Source organism: Dreissena polymorpha, chromosome 16 (assembly GCF_020536995.1).
Source record: "Dreissena polymorpha isolate Duluth1 chromosome 16, UMN_Dpol_1.0, whole genome shotgun sequence".
Classification (NCBI taxonomy): domain Eukaryota; kingdom Metazoa; phylum Mollusca; class Bivalvia; order Myida; family Dreissenidae; genus Dreissena; species Dreissena polymorpha.
In genome coordinates, this window is record NC_068370.1 from 18,486,348 (window position 1) to 18,507,301 (window position 20,954).

At 35.8% G+C, this 20,954-nt stretch overlaps 1 protein-coding gene and 2 long non-coding RNA genes across 6 annotated transcripts in view; all 3 read left to right on the plus strand.

Annotated features, from left to right (window-relative positions):
* LOC127861492 (adenosine 3'-phospho 5'-phosphosulfate transporter 2-like) overlaps positions 1–3,455 on the plus strand; it is a 52,832-nt gene extending 49,377 nt beyond the window's left edge. For all 4 annotated transcript variants that reach the window (XM_052400027.1, XM_052400028.1, XM_052400029.1 and 1 more), the window contains one exon: positions 779–3,455. In XM_052400027.1, the coding sequence (XP_052255987.1) occupies positions 779–947 (169 nt within the window). In that variant the 3' untranslated portion in view covers positions 948–3,455. The remainder of the gene's footprint in view (positions 1–778) is intronic.
* LOC127861514 (uncharacterized) overlaps positions 1–19,665 on the plus strand; it is a 50,336-nt gene extending 30,671 nt beyond the window's left edge. The window contains exon 2 of the long non-coding RNA XR_008040250.1: positions 17,000–19,665. This is a non-coding gene — a long non-coding RNA (uncharacterized LOC127861514). The remainder of the gene's footprint in view (positions 1–16,999) is intronic.
* Positions 7,758–16,062, plus strand: LOC127861515 (uncharacterized). Its single transcript, XR_008040251.1, has 2 exons — positions 7,758–9,619; positions 9,720–16,062. It is a non-coding gene; the product is annotated as an uncharacterized LOC127861515 (long non-coding RNA).
* Positions 19,666–20,954: the final 1,289 nt, after the last annotated feature.

Sequence of the window (20,954 nt, forward strand, 5' to 3'; positions counted from 1 at the left end):
CTTGGCAAACCCATCAGAATTAATCAAAGCTTTTTTCACTAAAAGGTTCTGGCTGGTCACATGTGATCTTTAATAGCCTGTATTGAACTTAAATAAGACATTGTAGTACAGATTTGCCCTAACTATCAAACCCTTCTAGCACTTGAAAATACATCGCATTATGTTTATGTGGTGTAGAGCAGGACGGTCTTGATGCGCATATATCTGTGGTAAATACAGTTTTTAACCAGGTTTTCCCAAGGAAAAAACTGGTTATTAGATTGGCAAATTTCGGCAGGCGGGCTGCATGGCTGGCGGGCGGGCGGAACAAGCTTGTCTGGGCCATAACTATGTCGTTCATCGTGAGATTTAATAATCATTTGGCACATTTGTTCACCATCATTGGAGGGTGTGTCATGTGAAAGAATTACGTCGATATCTGCAAATTCAAGGTCACATTTTGAGTTCAAAGGTCAAAAATGGCCATAAATGATCTTGTCCGGGCCAAACCTGTGTCATTCATTGTGAGATTTTAAAATTACTCAGTACATTTATTCACAATCATTGAACGGTGTGTCATGCAAAAGAATTACGTCAATATCTCCATGGTCAAGGTCGCCATGACTAAAAATAGATTGAATTTGACACAAGAGGGGTAACTAGGAACAATCATTACAATGCACATTTTGAACTGTCTCCCTTTATCACACTTTTGTTTTCCAATCGAAAACCTGGTTTTGTGACAATTTTGTCATTTGTAAAATTATTTATTTAAAAGTCTACATGTCTGTCCTTTCAGGTATGTGTGGTCCGGGTTGATAGTGGTGCTGGGGATCTATCTCAACATCTACAGTAAGAACAAGGCCTCATGGGACGCCTTCATGGCCCACAAGTGGCACTGGGTACGGCAGGCCCTGGCGCTGGCACCTCGCTACCCTGGCAGGAGCGTCGCAGGCTCCATTGTTTAACCCTTTACCTCTCAGATTAGTATTTTGATGCATTTGTAGTCCCTTAGAAAATGAAATTAAATTTAAGATCTTTCTTGCTAGTTCAAGTCTAAAAGTCTTCATTTCCAAAACTATGATACTCATGAGCAGCAAACAGCATAAAACCTTAACGGACTGCGAGTTACTTGCAAGCTGTTCTAGTTTCATCCTAGTTTCATATAGCCATTTTCTATTTGCTTCTGAACGGGAAAGGGTAAAACAATATGACTGTGAATAAAGACTGATCAGTGATATTCATGTGTACAGATAGAAGATGCGAATCTGGTCAGCCACACTGCTGCAAAACTTTTAGGATGTTCCTGTTACATTTTGGTATTGACTTTACTTTTATTATGTTCCTGTTACTGTTGGTATTGGCTTTACTTTTACAATGGTTCTGTTACTTTTTAGTATTGGCTATAATGTTAATTGTTAACTGTAAAAGTGGATTTTATTGCTACAAACATGTGTTAATTTGCGTTTGTCTTTAAGTTATTTTCAAATATGTCCATTTTGTATTTTGTTTGGTATCCTTGGAAAACTAAATTGCTTTAGAGTTGGTGCAATATATGAATATTGGTAAAAAATTATGATAAATGATGAGTATTCTCTTTAACAATTTGTTAGAAAAATAAACATATGAATTGTTTGTTATACCCCCATTACCATTGGTAATGGGGGCTATATAGGAGTCACTTTGTCGGTCGGTCGGTCTGTCTGTCTGTCCCAAAATTTCATCCGATCTTCACCAAACTTGGTCACAAGTTGTATCTAGATGATGTATAGGTCAAGTTTAAATATGGGTCATGCCGTGTCAAAAACTAGGTCACAGGGTCACGTAGTGTGTTTTAAACCGAAAGTTTGTCCAGACCATAACTATGTCATTTATCGTTAGATTTTAAAATAACTTGGTACATTTGTTCACCTTCATGGGACAGTGTGTCGTGTGAAAAAAGTACGTCAACATCTCAAAGGTCAAGGTCACACTTGGAGTTCAAAGGTCAAATGCATGTCCGGGCCATAACTTTATCATTTATTGTGAGATTTAAAAATCATTTGGCAAATTTGTTCACAATCATTGGACGGTGTGTCGCGCGAAAGAATTTCGTTGATATCTCCAAGGTCAAGGTCACACTTTGAGTTCAAAGAAAGGTCAAATGAATGTCCGGGCCATTACTTTATCATTTATTGTGAGATTTTAAAATCATTTGGAAAATTTGTTCACCATCATTGGACGGTATGTGACGCAAATGAAATTACGTCGATATCTCCAAGGTCAAGGTCACACTTTGAGTTCAAATATCAAAAAATGGCCATAAATGAGCTTGTCCGGGCAATAACTATGTCATTCATTGTGAGATTTTAAAATCATTTGGCACATTTGCTCAGCATCATTGGCCGGTGTGTCCCGCGAAAGAATTACGTTGATATCTCCAAGGTCAAGGTCAAACTTTGAGTTCAAAGGTCAAAAATGGCCATAAATGAGCTTGCCCGGGCCATAACTATGTCATTTATTGTGAGATTTTAAAATCATTTGGCACATTGGTTCACCATTATTGGATGGTGTGTCGCACGAAAGAATTACGATATCTCCAAGGTCAAGGTCACACTGTGAGTTCAAAGGTCAAAAATGGCCGTAAATGATCTTGTCCCGGCCACAACTATGTCATTCATTGTGAGATTTAAAATTACTTGGTACATTTGTACACAATCATTGGACAATGTGTCATGCGAAAGAATTACGTCGATATCTTCAAGGTCAAGGTCACACTTGGAGTTCAAAAGTGAAAAATGGCCATAAATGAGCTTGTCTGGGCTATAACTATGTTATTCATTATGAAATTTTAAAATGACTCTGTACATTAATTTTGTTTACAGTCATTGGACAGCGTGTCGTGCGAAAGAATTCAAGAGTTCAAAAGTCAAAATGGCCATAAATAATAATGGCATAATATTCTTAAAAATCACCATTTAGATTCCCTTGTTTTGTGGAGACAGCTTGCAAAATAGTTGTGTCATTGCGGCAATTGGGGGTATATGTCATGTCCGTGACAAAGCTCCAGTTATATTAACAGTGAATAGGAAAGGAAAGTACACCTAGCTGCCTTTAAAATGCTAACAACATATTTATTAATAATGTACTAAATTTACGATGTGAAAAATATGTGTATATACCAAAAATGCATATATGTCTATATATATCGCTATATGTATACATGTCCCGGAAAATCTGCAAATATCCCATAAAATTGAGCTCAATGTCCCGGAATTCGTCTGAAAAATTATGGCATGTATTGGATTTTATTGTTACCAATAATATTCTTTTTTGCGGGTTGTCTTTAAGTTATAATCAATTATGTCCATTTTGTATTTTGGTGGGTATCCTTGTAAAACTAAATTGCTTTAGAGTTGGTGCAATATATGAATGTTGTTCATAAATGATGATTAATTATTAGTTTTCTCTTTAACAATTAAAAAAATATATACATATGAATTTTTTGTAGTATTATTAACAGTGAATAGGAAAGGAAAGTACACCTGCCTTCAAAATTAAGATTCATGATAGCTTCTGATTTTATAGCAGTTATTTTTCCATGTATATTGTACAGTCTCGACAAGATGGTAAATAACTGCTACTCCATGAACATTCATAACGACCACATCACCATGCCTCATTTTCATGAAGCTAATGCAGTTCTAAATTTGTTGAACACACTCTTTTTTAGTTTCTTTCTACCAAATTTTAGCATCTGATGTTTCTGGACTTTGTTACAATGCAACATGACTAGCGAACAATCCTATGGCTACATTTTTCTGAAAGATTTAGGATGTTAGCCAATGACAAGATCTTTTAGCCCATATCAGTTATAAGGTTTTATGCAGTGTGTCTGTCTGTCTATAACTTGCATAATTGTTTTTTGTGTGTCTGGAGCATAACTCTCTAAATATTTCCAGAAAATTATTAATTATTAAGAGTAAAGGCACAAAGAATTAAGGCTATAATACGCTGTGTGGTAACATTTGGTGTTGCTGCCCTTCATCAAATATCCGCTTCATGTTCAGCCAGTGTATAAGGGCGTGTCAGTTTTGTTGGCAACCTTGCATACAGCAGAGTCTAAACGACTCTTTATCCGTAGGTCTGTTTTTGTTTTCGCTTTTGAAGATTCTACTGGACTAACTACCTTCTGTGAGAGTAGGATGGAGACTTTTCGGAATAGCTTCAAGAGCCAACACTGCTTCTTTTTCAAGAGCTATCCCTTGATGGCTGCCTTCTAGCAACATATTGGCTCTGTCTTTCATCCCTCTGTGACAGCCTTGACCTTTTCTGAGGACAAGCACTCTCCAGGGGATCTCCGCAGTGGAACAGTTACTTCCAGGGTAGATTCTTTAACTGGATCCCATTCCGCAATCAGCTGCCTCTCAGAGCATAGGCCATCATCATCACTTTGCAGTAAGGCTTCAACGTCATCAATTCTGGCAGCACCAATGGGAGTTGTAATGTCCAGGAGTCTGATGTCCTTTAATGATTGAGTTGCGGCATGTTGCTAGGATATTTAACTCTTCGATGAATAGGATGAATATTGTCACTTATCCATTGAGGTGTTACAGTGTATACTCATCACAGACTTTTGCCACTTCTCCTAGCCATTCAACACTTGGCCTTTTTTTGGCCAACTCCTCTTGTTGAGGTAAGAGTTTGGACCAAGCTTGTGTGGCTTCTTCTCCATTTCAACGTGGACATATTGGAGCTGACATCACCTGTACTTAAGTGTGAAGGTCTGGATGAGATCAGCATTCATCTGCTGCAGAAGTGATGTCGTGTTGGCAGGAAATGTATATCTTGGCTTTGGTAAATCAGATTGGATGGATAAGTAAGTATTTCCCTTTAAACAACTTTTGAGTGTCTGATAACAACAATAAGCTTTCCCTTGGATACATTATTTAAATAATAAAAAAATAATAAAGAATCATGCATTAAAAGTAATGGAAGTAATTCCAAACGAAAGGACTCTCTGTAATGGCAACTTCCACATAAACAATCTTGATATTTTATGTTCACCAATTAAAATGAATGATTTCAGTGGCCCATTATTATAAAGAGCTTTCCACTCCACTTGGGTGGTTTCACCTCCTTCTAAATACAGAAAGACCAATAAATGCTTGTTCACTTGCTTTTAATAATAGTTACAAATTCTTGTTCACTGTCTTACTGTAATTTTCTGAAGTACTGATGTGATTGATTTTAATAGTTTTTATGTATGGATAGAATCTTAAGTATGCTCACTTCCTTGACAACCAAATGGGAGTAACATATTTTATATATGTATCCATTTTTAGCTCATCTATTTTTTGAAGAAAAAAAAAAGAGCTATTGTCATCACCTTGGCGTCTGCGTCGGCGTCCGGTTAAGTTTTGTGTTTAGGTCCACTTTTCTCATAAAGTATCAAAGCTATTGCATTCAAACTTGGCACACTTACTAACTATCATGAGCGGACTGGGCAGGCAAAGTGAGATAACTCTGGCGTGCATTTTGACAGAATTATGTGCCCTTTTTATCCCCGCCGAAAAATTTTTCGGAGGGGATATAGTAATTGGTCCTGTCCGTCTGTCCATCTATCCGTCTGTCCATCCGTCCGTCTGTCCGTCAGGCTGAAACTTTGTCCGGAGCATAACTCCAAATCTATTCAATGGATTTACTTTAAACTTATAATATAAACAGATGGCAACTAGGAGAAGTGCAGTGACGAAGAACCATAACTCTATCTACCTTAGTTTTTGAATTATCTCCCCTTTTATATGATTTTAAAGTACATTTTTGTCCGGAGCATAACTCTAAATCTACTGAAGGGATTTACTTGAAACTTTAAATATACTTAGATGGCAACTAGTAGAAGTGCAGTGACCAAGAACCACAACTCTATCTACCTTTGTTTTTGACTTATCTCCCCTTTTATATGATTTTAATGTAAATGTATGTCCGGAGCATAACTCTAAATCTACTTAAGGGATTTACTTGAAACTTGAAATATTAACAGATGGCAACTAGGAGAAGTGCAGTGACCAAGAACCACAACTCTATCTACCTTAGTTTTTGAATTATCTCCCCTTTTATATAATTTTAAAGTACATTTTTGTCCGGAGCATAACTCTAAATCTACTGAAGGGATTTACTTGAAACTTGAAATATAATCAGATGGCAACTAGGAGAGGTGCAGTGACCAAGAACCATAACTCTATCTACTTTAGATTTTGAATAATCTACCCTTTTATATAATTTCAAAGTAATTTTTTGTCCCGAGCATAACTCTAAATCTACTGAAGGGATTTACTTAAAACTTAAAATATGAACAGATGGCAAGTAGGAAAAGTGCAGTGAATAAGAACCATAACTCTATCTACCTTAGTTTTTGAATTATATCCCCATTTATATAACTTTAAAGTAAATTTTGTCCGGAGCATAACTCTAAATGTACTAAAGGGATTTACTTGAAACTTGAAATATGAACATATGGCAACTAGGAGAAGTGCAGTGACCAATAACCATAACTCTATCTACCTTAGTTTTTGAATTATCTCCCCTTTTATATAATTTTAAAGTAAATTTTTGTCCTGCAGCATAACTCTAAATCTTCTGAAGGGATTTACTTGAAACTTCAAACTTAAACAGATGGCAAGTAGGAGAAGTGCAGTGACTAGGAACCATAACTCTATCTACCTTAGTGTTTGAATTATATCCCTTTATTTAATTTCAAAGTTAATTTTTGTCCGGAGCATAATGAATTATCTCCCTTTATTTGTTTTTACAAATATTATTCTACTCTCTAAAACAAATGTTGTCATACAAGCAAACACATTTCGGCGGGGATTCGGCACTACTGTGTGACAAGCTATTGTTATACTTAGAAAATTGAAAATTTGGCTAAGTTTTGTGTTTAGGTCCACTTTATTCCTAAAGTATCAAAGCTATTGCTTTCATACTTGCAACACTTACTATCATAAGGGGACTGTGCAGGCAAAGTTATGTAACTCTGACTGGCATTTTGACAGAATTATGGCCCCTTTATACTTAGACAACTGAAAATTTTGTTAAAAGTTTTGTGTTTTGGTCCACTTCACTCGTAAAGTATCATAGCTATTGCTTTCAGACTTGGAACACTCGCAAACTATCATAAGGGGACTGTACAGGACAAGTTGCATAACTTTGGTTGTCATTTTGACAGAATTATGGCCTCTTTTTGACTTTCAAACTTCAATACTTTCATACTATCATGAGGGTACTGTACCTGGCAAGTTGAATTTTACCTTGACCTTTGAATGACCTTGACTCAAATAATTAAATTTTGCTAAAATTGCCATGACTTTGTTATTTATGATCAAATTTGATCGATACTTTGACAAAACAACTCTTACCTGACATACTACAATAGTCTCCACCCAAACCATCCCCCATGCCCCCCCCCCTCCCCGAATCCCCCCCCCCCCCCCCTCCAAATAAAAAGTATTTTTTATACTTTTATATTTTTGAAAGATCATCTTTTAAATGACCACACCCTCACACTATACCCCCCGCCCCCCCCCCTCCAATTTTTTTTTTTTTAAACATGGTTAAAAAACAAAAATATTTATTTTTATTATTTTATTTTTGAAAGACCGTCCAACTATTCCACCCAAGAATCTCCCCCCCCCCCCCCCCCCCCCCCCCAAACAAACAAAAAGTAAAAAATTTTTTTGCATTTTTATTTCTTATTTTTGGAACATAATGTAATAAATGACCACACCCCGCCCCCCACTATACACCCCTCTCCACCCCACCCCTCCATCTTTTTTTATTTAAGTATTGACATAGGTCCCTTCACCTTAAAAAAGAAAAATAGATGAGCGGTCTGCACCCGCAAGGCGGTGCTCTTGTTACTTGAGCTGTAATACAGCCAAGAGAAGATCAGCTACATGTAGCACTTAAGAGTCTATCATTCTTTTATGTTTTGTAATTGGCTCTATTAAGGGACTTTTGGCCTGAGGTTCTATAGTACAGCCTGCTTCAGACCAAACCAGGTCAATAGACTGGGCCATCGATGAAGCATCAACGTCTGTCTCTGACAACGGTATGCTCGGCAGGAGCAGCATTTAATGTATGTACCTGTGAGTAGGATTGATGTGAATCTGTGTGTTAAACCACACCATTGAAGAAAGCTGCATTCAACAGGTTTTTTATGCCTTCAGTAGGGTGGCATATGGCAGTTGAACTGTCCGTCAGTCCGTCTGTCTGTCTGTCAGTCTGTTCATCCGTCCGAAAACTTTAACATTTTCCATTACTTTTGCAATATTGAAGATAATTGATATTTGGCATGCATGTGTATCTCATGGAGCTGCACATTTTGAGTGGGGAAAGGTCTATGTCAAGGTCATCCTTCAATGTCAAAGGTAATTTTTTTTTTTTAATATTTCAAAATTTCAAAGCGGCGCATAATACTTAAAATTTAGACTCGCAAGGGTGACTCATGATTTGCGAAAATGTAATTCGTTGTTATCAGGTTCTCAAACACAGGAGTATTCAGACAACTAGAACCAATCCATACTCGTCAATGCCTCGCCTTGTGAAGGTGAGGGTCAAGGATCTTTGTCATGCAGAAGATCTTCACCAGCTTCTAAATTGTGCTGCCAGTAGGAAATATTTGTATAAGTCACATGTTAAAAGTCAATGGTCTTAGACACTTTGTCATGTGTATTTTCAATAGTAAAGCAATTTATTTTCAAATATAATATTCCATCTGAGAACAGGGATGTAAGAATTTTAAATAACCTACTTGCAACCCGTGTTTTTTTGCAGAATGTTAAATGTACCCAGTGGCTGCACATGACGCACTGGCCCCACATGCGGAGTTTCAAATATGGCGAGCTGGGCAAGTTTGGTGGAGACATCTTCCTGCAGACACAAAACACGTTATCTTTCGGATTGAATTCAATCACTGGATACAATGCGTTTTTTTCTATGCTATTGAACTTTTTGGGAGATTCTTGAGTTTGATCCCACCTATGCTTTCTGTACAAAATAATGAGAATGAAGCATATAGAGGAAAATGCTAGTCTTGCTGTGATGACACAACTTCTGCATTTATACCCATGTTATTTTATGTTTAACAATTAAATAAAATTAAATGAGTTCAGTGGTCAATTAGTTAAGCAAACTTTCCACTCCACACGGTTGCATTCCCATCCCTCTAAATCCATAAAAAGGGAAGACTTGCATGTAACTACCTTTAAACAAACAATGTTGACAAATCAATTTTACCGGTAATTGTCTTCAAACTAATTCTGGCAACAGCTGTTTCTTGACTTTGTTTCAATCCAACAAGATTATCATAGACTCATATGGCCAGTGACAAGGTATTTTAGCCCATTTCAGTTGTAAGAGGTATTCAGCTATCTGCCTGTCAATTCTTTGTTGTTGTTGTGTTTTTTTGTCTGGAGTTTAACTGTTAAAACACTTGTAGAAAAGTATGACTCAATACTGAATACATGTACACCATGCTATTCACCCATTCTGTCGACTCTGTTCGTTTTGCAATTATATTGCATCGCTACAGATGGTCTAACTGCTCTTTCAATTCACCCCTGTAAAGCTACTGGAACTGAATGAGGTGCATGTACCACAGGTGTCACTGTCTCATTGATCTTGATGTCATACTCCCCTGGCAAACCACAGGTGTCACTGTCTCATTGATCTTGATGTCATACTCCCCTGGCAAACCACAGGTGTCACTGTCTCATTGATCTTGATGTCATACTCCCCTGGCAAACCACAGGTGTCACTGTCTCATTGATCTTGATGTCATACTCCCCTGGCAAACAAACAGTTTCATCGGCTAGAACATCACTGAATTTTTATATCAGTTGCTCTATTCCCATCTTTGCACTGTTTACTCTCATGATGAGGCCTTAGTTTCACAGAGTCATCTCTGCCCAACAGATAAAAGTTTCTTTTTCCATCAATTTCTTGAAATGTTAAATTGTGCTGGACAATTTTTGAACGCATGCATTTGGCAACACTTGGCAAAATGACATGATACTGTTTGAAATGTTTTGTCTTGCAACACATTTGCCATATTTATTTGATGTGCCACATGTACTTCTGGGTGCAAAGGCTTAATGTGAGCATTTGTGAGTTCAATGTGAAGACACGTTGAATCACCCTTTCCAATGTTTATTGGTTTGCTGGAATTTTCCAAGAGCTTTTCCGAACACTTTTTGTCGTCTAACACATTAATTATCATGTCACATACGAAACCATCCTTTTGCTCTCCATATTGGCAGTACCCAGCTTTTGGATAATTTCAGATAATTGAACTCTTGTAGTTTTCACTAATTTCAGTCGCTTCATGTTTCTGAATTTGTGAACACCCAAAATGATGATCACATTTTGCTAGCACAGAGTCCAAAACATATCTATCTTCTGCAGGCCTGTGTGCAATACCCCTGTCTTCATCTGCCAACACTTCTGGCAACCATACAAAGAATAATAAATTTTGACATATTCACGACCCATGTTGGATAATATTACTCCCAACTTTTCGACGTCCTGGTTTGTCTTGCAGATCTAATGCGCCCTGGTGAACTAGAAAATTACGTTTGTATATCTCCCCACTCTGTTTCCGGCGAATTTCTTATTCCTTTTGCAGCCATACTGTCCCCAGTTGCCTAAACTTCATCAATAAATGTCTAGCACCTATTGTTATCTGTATTCCAGCTATATATTCACAACCATTCTGACACCCAGAGACTACTACGCTTTGCCTTAAAATAGGGAGAAGTGACTTCTCCTTTTTTCTGAAACGGAGAAGTTTGGAAAATCAGGGATAAGTTTGTGCGAACAATATTGATTTTAAGTTTTTCAAAAACAAAACATGTACATTCCACAACTTGTATTATTTCTATCATTATATTTTTAATTGTAAAAACATTAAATTCTCATTACAATCTACTTAATTATACATATAATAAATTATTACATTTAAGTCATTTAACACATTTAAGTAAAGATATGTACCGGCAGCACCTTTTCATCATATACTGTAAACATATAGAAATTCGTCGGTATGAAATTTCGTGGTTAAATGAAAAACAACTAATTCGTTGACACGTAATTTCGTGGATTTCAAATAAAAAACAACTAATTTGTTGAGACGTAATTTTGTGGATTTCAAATTTTCGGGGAAGACTGACCTGTCATAATAATAAAACTTTTATTAAAACAAGCAGAGTAATAACGAAGCATTATATGCTTATCTGTGTTGACAGCAATACTTGAGGTTAATGTGCACTGAAGCATGAAAGTGTTGCCGATAATTGTCGATAAGAGCGATAAAGCGGCGCACTTGTGGGCCCCTGCTCGCTAATTTCCATCAATGTTGTTTTGACAATATTTTCAATTCTCATCGCAATCGGTCCCATAATAATAACACTTAATAAATTGAGTAATAAGGTCCCAAAAATACATGTGTGAAAAGCGTTATGTCTCTTTTAACTTTAATTGGCATTAATTGACAAATGTGATAAATCTGCAAACTGTTAATTTGATATTTGATATTTTATATAAACACTCTACTTGTTATTTATACTTAGTAATCATGAACATCGTAGTTCTTATCATACTAAGTAATCATAAACATCTTAGTTCAAACATATATTATTTACGTCAAATGGGTGGAAAATAACCCAAACATTTTAAATTCGGAAGTATTTTAATTAGTCAACATAAAGTGTAATGTGACCTACTGAAGTATTTTTTTAACTTTTACAAAAAGCAAATATCTCGCATAACAGACAACAAAAGAAAATGTCGGAAATGACATTCGGAAATTACAGATTTCAGATTTAAAAAAGTATAAATAATCGTTGGTACTTGAATTCGTGGTTAAGCGGACCAACGAAATCAACGAAAATTCGTACCACACGAAATTTAATGGTTTTACAGTATTTATCATCATTATATTATCATCATCCCTATCACTGCTTTTGTAACAAAACACAATCTTAATGCATGGAACATCAAGTTTATCTCAATTACATCACACAATTATATTATAATCATCCCTATGACTGCTTTTGTAACAAAACACAATCGTAATGCATAGAACATCTAATATATCTCAATTACGTCACACAATTATAAGAGTTCATCTTAATATCAAATATATCATTCACATAATACAGATAATAATAGTCTTATTATACCCAACAGTGTCACAATACATTTACTGCCAATATCAAAATGATTTTATATTGTCAATACACAACAAAATGTCATGCAACTCAATGTTGTATCTTTTTCTGTCTCCAGATTGCAATAGCTCTGGCAAAGTTAAAGTCTTTGGGGCTAGGACCTTGCTCGGATATTTCTGTTAAGGGTTGATTTGAAAGCAATTTGGATTTTATTCGGTTCTGTGTAGAGAACCCACGTTAACAAGCAACACTGCTTACTGGTATTACACAGCAAATCTAAAGACAAAGACATATTTTTGGCAACATGCTTTCATGCTCTGACAACATTTTCAAGGCTACCTTATGCAAATCCATATCTTTACAGAACAGAACAGTTTATTTAGTAAATCAAGGCCTCCGGCCCATAATGCATAGCACAATCAAAAATAACATAATACAATTTCAAAGTTGTGCCCATGATACATAACACAATAACATCAAATAATACCACTATTAGCACGTGGTTGGATAGTTCTACGACTTGTGATACGGTCGATTTAAGGTTATTCAACTGCGACATAACATCTTCGATTTTATAGTTTATTTAAGACATATTATAAACAACCTGCTTATGTTGCTCATTGATATTGTTGCTCATATTTCTAATCAACTCACGGATGTCCAAGTGGTTTTCCTCAGAGCTTGGCATCAAGTTGGGTTTGGGTGGCGATCGTCATCTACCTGTGCTCGCGGTAAGTTTTGTGACTGGCTTTGCGTGGAAGGTGAATTAACAATGTTAGTATATGAAGATATACGCCGTTGTCTTGTACCCGCACCATCATAAAATTATGTTGTACTATGGCGCTGTGTAGTATCCACTTCCAGCTGCCCACGGGTACTAGTGCGTCCGATGCGCCCTCAGGGGTTCTGGCATGGCTGGGGCTCCCTGACTGATAGATGAAACCCGTTTCTAGTCTGTAGAAGTTTTGGGCGGTCCAGGGTTCAATTCAACATGACCACATATGAGTCAAATGGCGGCCAAACACATGGCTAGACGAAAACATGTCGGTATTTTACATTCCATATTTCCAGGCACAATTAAAACATTAATCCCTGTGTATGCTTTATGTGGTTGACTGAAACAACCTATCCTACACCTCCACAAAACTATACAAACCCCCATAGTCTTTAAATTTATAAGCATTAAATTAACACAACCATCATATCCAAGGGACATTACTCATATATTTACAACTACCAATGACAAGTCTTTTGTATATTACATTCTCTGATCTAAGATTGTCACAATCAATGCTAAAATGTTTACCAAGTTTCAGGATGTTTTCCTTACCAAAGGATGCTAGGCAGGATTCATTCTTTTTTATCACATTAGGGTCAATGGCAGAAAGCATCTCATTAAACCTGCTTCTGAGATTATGAGCAACTTTGTTAATGTATTCTTCACTGATTCTTTGCAACACATTTTTCTCAACATCAGCATATTTCAATCTTACACAATGAATGATTTCACTTTCACCATATTTATGAGATAGGAACCAAGAGTCTATTTTTAGGCAAACTCTGAAGTTTTCCAACCAGTCCATCATACCACCATTATTCACTTCCGAATAACACCACAGAACAATAATGATTGTTTTGATATATAGTAACACCAGCCAAATAATATTTATTTTTCTGTAATTGTAATTTGGGTGTTGTCAGGACTTCCTCTAGTTTGATTCGTTCCAACAATGCGTGTTCGTTTACGCGGACAACAGCAATTGGTGAATAAGTTGTTATGGTTCTCAGAATTGTGCGTTTTCCAGTGCATAAAAAAAATACCAACACATAAGTAAGACATGTAACATAATACTTAACAAGCTGATCATTCAGTTAACTATCAATCAGAGTTACATTTATTGAAAGTATTTATATAGTGGCTCAAAGCCACTAAAACCATCAATGTTCTCTGATATATTGTCTTTCACAACAGCAGCTTTGCTGTCTGAAACAGGGCGCTTGTTCTCACTTTTACCATCTTCATTTTTTATAAATTCTGACAACTTATCTGTGTAGACACCTTCAGCTTCCAGGAGATCCTCTAGAGAGTCACATGTGGCAGAGACAGCTGGTCTGATCTTACTAAAGTCTACTACATTTGTTTGAAAGGTCTTACAGAGTCGGCCAATTAAGGGTATGATGTCCATCAACATATGTATGAAACCTATGAAATTGTACTGCACAACTTGCTTTAACAAACCTTTTGCGACATTGTTACTGATAGCTTCATGTTTAAGAGCCGTCACTAAAGCAGGGTAACTGCGGTACAGAACTTGCATGAGACAACCATCAAACTGAATGAATGTTAACAAATTTCAGTGTTGGTTACTGCAAGAGGGACTGGATTTCAGCTAACCTGTTTGATCTCAAGGCAGAGTTGGAAACGGAGTAGAAGATGTTTGATACTGTCCTATTAAAGGAGGCGAGTTCAGGGATTGAATTGGAAGCCTGAGAGGCAGCAAGAGCACAGCGATGTGCAGCACAATGTACACCAATCAGGGGAGGGGCTGAGTCTCTGAGTCGTTTCACTACACCATTTTTGCTACCTGTCTTAACTGATGCTCCGTCAGTTTCCATTCCAACCATATTACTAATGTCAATCTTTTTTCTTTGCAGACAGTCTGTAATTTTCTCTACAATGGTTTCAGCATGTTCTCTAGCAGCACGCACTTGACACCGTCCTGGTCTAGATATTGTATGTACGCCAGTAACTGTTTCTTGTTACCTATGTCGGTGCTTTTATCTATTATTAAACCGTCAGTGTCACCATGTAATAACTCAGAACTCGTTGGTGGGTAACTCCAATATATGATTGTATTCTGCTAATTCGAACTATGAGGGAACATATAATTTGTTTTGCACCATCAGTAAGAATAATCTGAAAAAGTAAAACTGTTGCTTAAATGCATTTAAAATATCCTTCACTGCAGCTAAAATTTATTAAAAATATATTACTGTAACACTGCATTGTTCAGAAAATTTGGTGCTATTAAATATATATATAATTATGTATACCAAGTTTTAAGTTAAACATCTTGAATACACCTTAGCTATCTCAAGCTTATGCTTATGTACAAAATAAAACTTAAACCAAACTATCGAGTTTGGCAGACTGTTTATACATTGGTACAGGTTTTCCAAGAAGTAGTTTCTTATGATTCTAGCAAAATTGTTAAAAGAAATATGACACATTTTTGCTTATGATAAGTTTTCTACCAAGATCACGCAATTTATATTTATATATTAACTTAAGGGCATTTTGTTTCTTCTTGTTTGGTTAAAAATATGTTCATACTTTATATATTGATGTCATTGTAATTGCTTATTTATCACATGCTAAACCCTGTTTCCCATGTAATACAACCATTACATATTTTTTTATATTACACATGTGTAATACAACATTTTTAAGCGTTTTCATTGGCTTAGTTTTCGTTTATTGACTAATCGCAGTTTTGTTATTTTGCTGCAATGCGTCAAATGACGTCACGAAATGTAAACAACATTCGTGATTTATCATTATGTTTGCTTAATATTTATTTAATTTGCTCATTTAAAAGCATGTGATAAAAAAGATCTGACACTCGTTGTCATATCATACCATATTTTTATTAAACTCGTCTAGGAAATTCGTTAGTAAGCTCGCCAAAGGCTCGCTTACTAACAAAATTCCTGAACTCGTTTAATAAAATATGGTATGATATGACAACTCATGCCAGATCCCTATATGTACATGCCTATCTTACCTTACCTTCTAAAGTGTTAAATATGTTTATTTTTGCATTTAACTTTAAACTTGGTAAAGTTTATGTTTCTGAATAAATGATTTATCTTGAAATTTATAGTAAATACTGCATTAAATGCTACTCTTTATGGCATCAACTAGTGTTTTATCAAGGGTAAGTTGGTTGTCCCGCAGCTTTACTTGGTGGGGCTCAAACTGCTAAATTTGTTGTTATTTGTATTTCTTGATTTGCATTTTACTATTTTTATGCTCCCCCAAATAATTTTGGGGGGAGCATATAGTCGCCGCTTTGTATGTCCGTCCGTCCGTCGTGTGTCCGTCCGTGCACAATTTTTGTCCGGGCTATTTCTCAGCAACTAATGACCGGAATTCAATGAAACTTTATGGGAAGCTTCACTACCAAGAGGAGATGTGCATATTATCAGCAGGTTCTGGTCGGATGATTTTTTTACAGAGTTATGGCCCTTTGAAATTTTCCATTAACTGTACATATAGTACAATTTTTGTCAGGGCTATTTCTCAGCAACTAATGACCGGAATTCAATGAAACTTTATGGGAAGCTTCACAACCAAGAGGAGATGTGCATATTTTCAGCAGGTTTTGGTCGGATGATTTTTCACAGAGTTATGGCCCTTTGAAATTTTCCATTAACTGTACATATATAGTGCAATTCTTGTCCGGGCTATTTCTCAGCAACTAATGACCGGAATTCAATGAAACTTTATGAGAAGCTTCACTACCAAGAGGAGATGTGTATATTATCAGCGGGTTCTGGTCGGATGATTTTTATAAAGAGTTATGGCCCTTTGAAATTTTCCATTAACTATACATATAGTGCAATTCTTGTCCGGGCTATTTCTCAGCAACTAATGACCGGAATTCAATAAAACTTTATGGGAAGCTTCACTAGCAAGAGGAGATTTGCATATTATCAGTGGGTTCTGGTCGGATGATTTTTCACAGAGTTATGGCCCTTTGAAATTTTATATAAATTTTTTTTTGTCCCCCCAACTACTTTGCCCTCAAGAGGTTTCCTTTTATCTGAATATATAGTGCAATATTGTGACAAAAAAAACTTTGGGGAGCATCACCCGTCTCCGACGGTTTCTTGTTACTAGTATCTAGTATCTATTAAAATCTGTTAAAGTCATTGACACATTATTGTCTGATATACTTTAAACTTGCTGTGGAGTTTTTAATACAAACATAAACCATACATACCCTTGCTTTTTAGCTCACCTGAGCACAACCTGCTCATGGTGAGCTTTTGTGATCGCCTTTTGTCCGTCGTGCGTTGTCCGTTGTGCGACGTCAATATTTGCCTTGTTCACTCTCTGGAGGCCACATTTATTGTCCAATCTTCATGAAATTTGGTCAGAAGATTGGTCTCAATGATATCTTGGATGAGTTCGAAAATGTTTATGTTTGCTTGAAAAACATGGCTGCCAAGGGGCGGGGCATTTTTCCTTATATGGCTATATATGGCTATATCAAAATCTTGTTAACACTCTAGAGGCCACATTTATTGTCCGATCCTCATAAAACTTGGTCAGAAGATTCATCCCAATGATATCTTGGACGAGTTCGAAAATGATGTCGGTTGGTTTCGAAAATGGTTTTGGTTGCTTTAAAAACATGGCCACCAGGGGCGGGGCATTTTTCATTTTTTTATATGGCTATAGTAAAACCTTGTTAACACTCTAGAGGCCACATTTATTTTCTGATCTTTATGAAACTTGCTCAGATGATTTGTCCCAATGATATCTTGGATGAGTTCTAAAATGGTAACCTTGGCTTGAAAAACATGGCTGCCAAGGGGCGGGGCATTTTTCCTTATATGGCTATATACATGTATGACTATAGTAAAATCTTGTTAACTTTCTAGTTTGCTCAATCTTCATGAAATTTGGTCAGAAACATTTGTTTCCTGTGTAGTAAAGTTTGTTTTATTATGTCAATATTATGTGACATTAAGTGTATTATGTAATTTTTCATAACACGGAATTTTCATAGTTAACATAACAGTTTTAGTCATTAACAATTATGATAAGCCTTTCAAGTAAGAGATATCTGAAAGAAAGACAACATGTACATGATTTTGCAGTATTTATGCAGTATTTATCTCCCTTGTTTAACCTGGTTCAGTAATCTATTTTTAGTTCTGCTCTGGAATTTGGGAAGATATTAATCATTGATAAATGCACTGTTCTGAGGGAAAATTGACTACTCTGCTATTGATCTCTTCTGAACTGTATAAATAAGCTGTTTTGGCTGATTTAAACACCTCTTGATGCTTTCTTGAAAAGTTAACAGCTCTTGAAAAAGGTTGGAATTTTGAAATAATTAAACTCTAAATTATTTTTAACACCAGCATCAAGACATTTTGGCATTATTTTCTAAATTATTCTTATTATTTAGATTATTTTTATTTGGCATTGTCTAAATTAGAAAGACTCTATTCTATTTCAATAAATTTAGTAATTTTTTCTTATTTTTACATTTGATTCACTGAAGTTTCCTAATCTCCATAAATATTGTTCTTTAGATTAAATTAGACCTATTTTGTAAACTAGATTTTTGAAGCACTTTCTAGACTAACAGTAACTTATATTTACTGTAATTACTCTATGTTTTCAGACACTTAAAAATAATTATTTTTTTCATGTCCGAAAACTTAGATACGAAAAATATTAAAAAAATAAAGGTGTCCGAAAACTTAGAGTCGAAAATGGAAGTGTCTGAAAAAAGCGTCAATGGTATCAACGACTACCGGTAATAGCATGCGCTTGTAAAATACCATGCCGTATAAATTACAGTTATACATGTTTGCACTGCATTTTAAATAATTGTAAATGCTTAATTTATTTGACAGAAAGTTACTTCAAGGTTGTACTTTGACCAACGAGTTCAAAAATGAGCATGTGATGTACCGATACACGCTTGTTTGAACCTGTAATTAACGCAGTAAAAAAAGCAGACTATGAATTCTTTATTAGTTCATTTCCGATAGTTGTTGTGTAATACCTTCCATTGTTCGTAAAACTTGTAATAGGGTGCATCACAATTTGAAACATTTAGTATTTGTCACAGTTATTTTACTGAGAAGGGATAGTACCATTGCGGTAGATAATTGAACTGTTAATTGACACTACCCCTGGTAATTGTCATAATGCTTATGCTATCGGCGAAACCATTGTTTAATACCGGTTTACAAGGTTATTTACCCAATAACGCAAATGTAATGTTCCATTGCCCTCAGGCATGCACCCGCAATGTTTTATGATGTTAATCTGGTTGTAAAACCCCATGATCGAAGTGTTATTAGATATCGAAAACAGGTTCGAAATTTGGTAAAATAGCGCTGTAAAATATATTGTCGGAAAACTTAGAGACATAAATAACGGACGAAAACTCGTGTGTCCGAAAATAAAGAGTCACGAAAAATAATTATTTTTGCTAAAAAAGGGGGTGTCCGAAATTTTAGAGTGTCCGAAAACATAGAGTAATTACGATATATCAGTTTTATTGACAGATTTTGAACTTCTTTTTACATTCATTAAGGTATTTACTGTATGTTGTTCATTTTTGTAACGATACTTAGATTTTTTAGACTTGGCTTGTACCTGTTCTTAATTTTCTGTCATTGTTCTTCATTTTCCGAGTTCTTGGAATAAAAATTAGTTATTTTTGTTTAAGCTGCCTTGGTTTTCTTTTATAAATAAATTCTTTGAGTGTATTTAGGTGTCCCTGACTGAACGCCTTTAGTTAATTGAATTACAACCAGTCAGTTTAGTCATCCTGACCGGAAATAAGAGTTTGTCAAATAAATATTTCCGCATTACATAAGTGCTCACAAAGTTACATAACTGTAACCGTCCTGTGATCGGTTCATTTGCGTAAGCGAAGGAGACCGCACTACCACACCTGGATAGGACAGTTGAGTTCGATAATGGTTTGGATCGGTAAAAAAACATGGCCGCCAGGGGGGGGGGGTCTTTTTCCTTATATTTATATAGTAAAAAAGCTTGTGAACACTCTAGAAGTCACATGTTTTGCCTTATCATCATGAAATTTTGTCAAAACATTAGTTATGTGGATGTCTCGGACGAGTTTGAAAATGGTCCTGATCAGTGAAAAAACATGGCCCTCAGGGAGTGGGGCAGTTTTATTTATATGTATATAGTGACAACATGTGAACAGTCTAGAAGACACATTTTTTCCCAATCTTCATGAAATTTGGACATATCTTGGAAGAGTTAAAAAATGGTTCAGGTCTGTTAAAAAAACATGGCCGCCAAGGGGCCATTTGTTGTTCATTCTTCATGATACTTGGTTAGAACATTTGTTCCATTGATATCTTGGGCTGCAAAGAACAGGTCATTTCTTTTTATCTCAGGTGAGCGACTGTGGGCCTTTCAGGCCCTCTTGTTTATAACAAACACATGTAGAGTTTATAATTTTAATCAACAAAATTAATGTCCCATGAATAATAATGACTTCACAGTATCTTGACATCGTCTAGGCTGTGTTTGATGTTGGTGATGTGCATCTAAAAACTATGCCATCAGGTCAGATCTTGAAACCAAGCAAGAGGCAACATTTAAGTTGTAATCTTAATGAAACTTGGTAGGGTCAGAATGTTCATTTTGGCATAAAAAAAACTAGGTCACCAAAGTCAAATCTTAAAACAAAAAACTTGTTACCACTCTGGATACCATATATAAGACTCAATCTTGTTGAAACTTGGTCAGGAATGTTTTTTCTTGAGAATATCTAGGCTGATTTTGAATTTCGGCCAGTGGCGTCCAAAAACAAGGTTACCAGGTCAATTCTTAGAAAATTCTCAATACCACTCTAGAAGTCACATTTAATACTCATCCTGATGAAATGTGGTCACAATGTTTATTGTTATAATGTTTAAAACAAATCATAGAGAAAACTTGTTTATGATCTAGTAAGAAAAAACATTATTATTGAGTCTTGA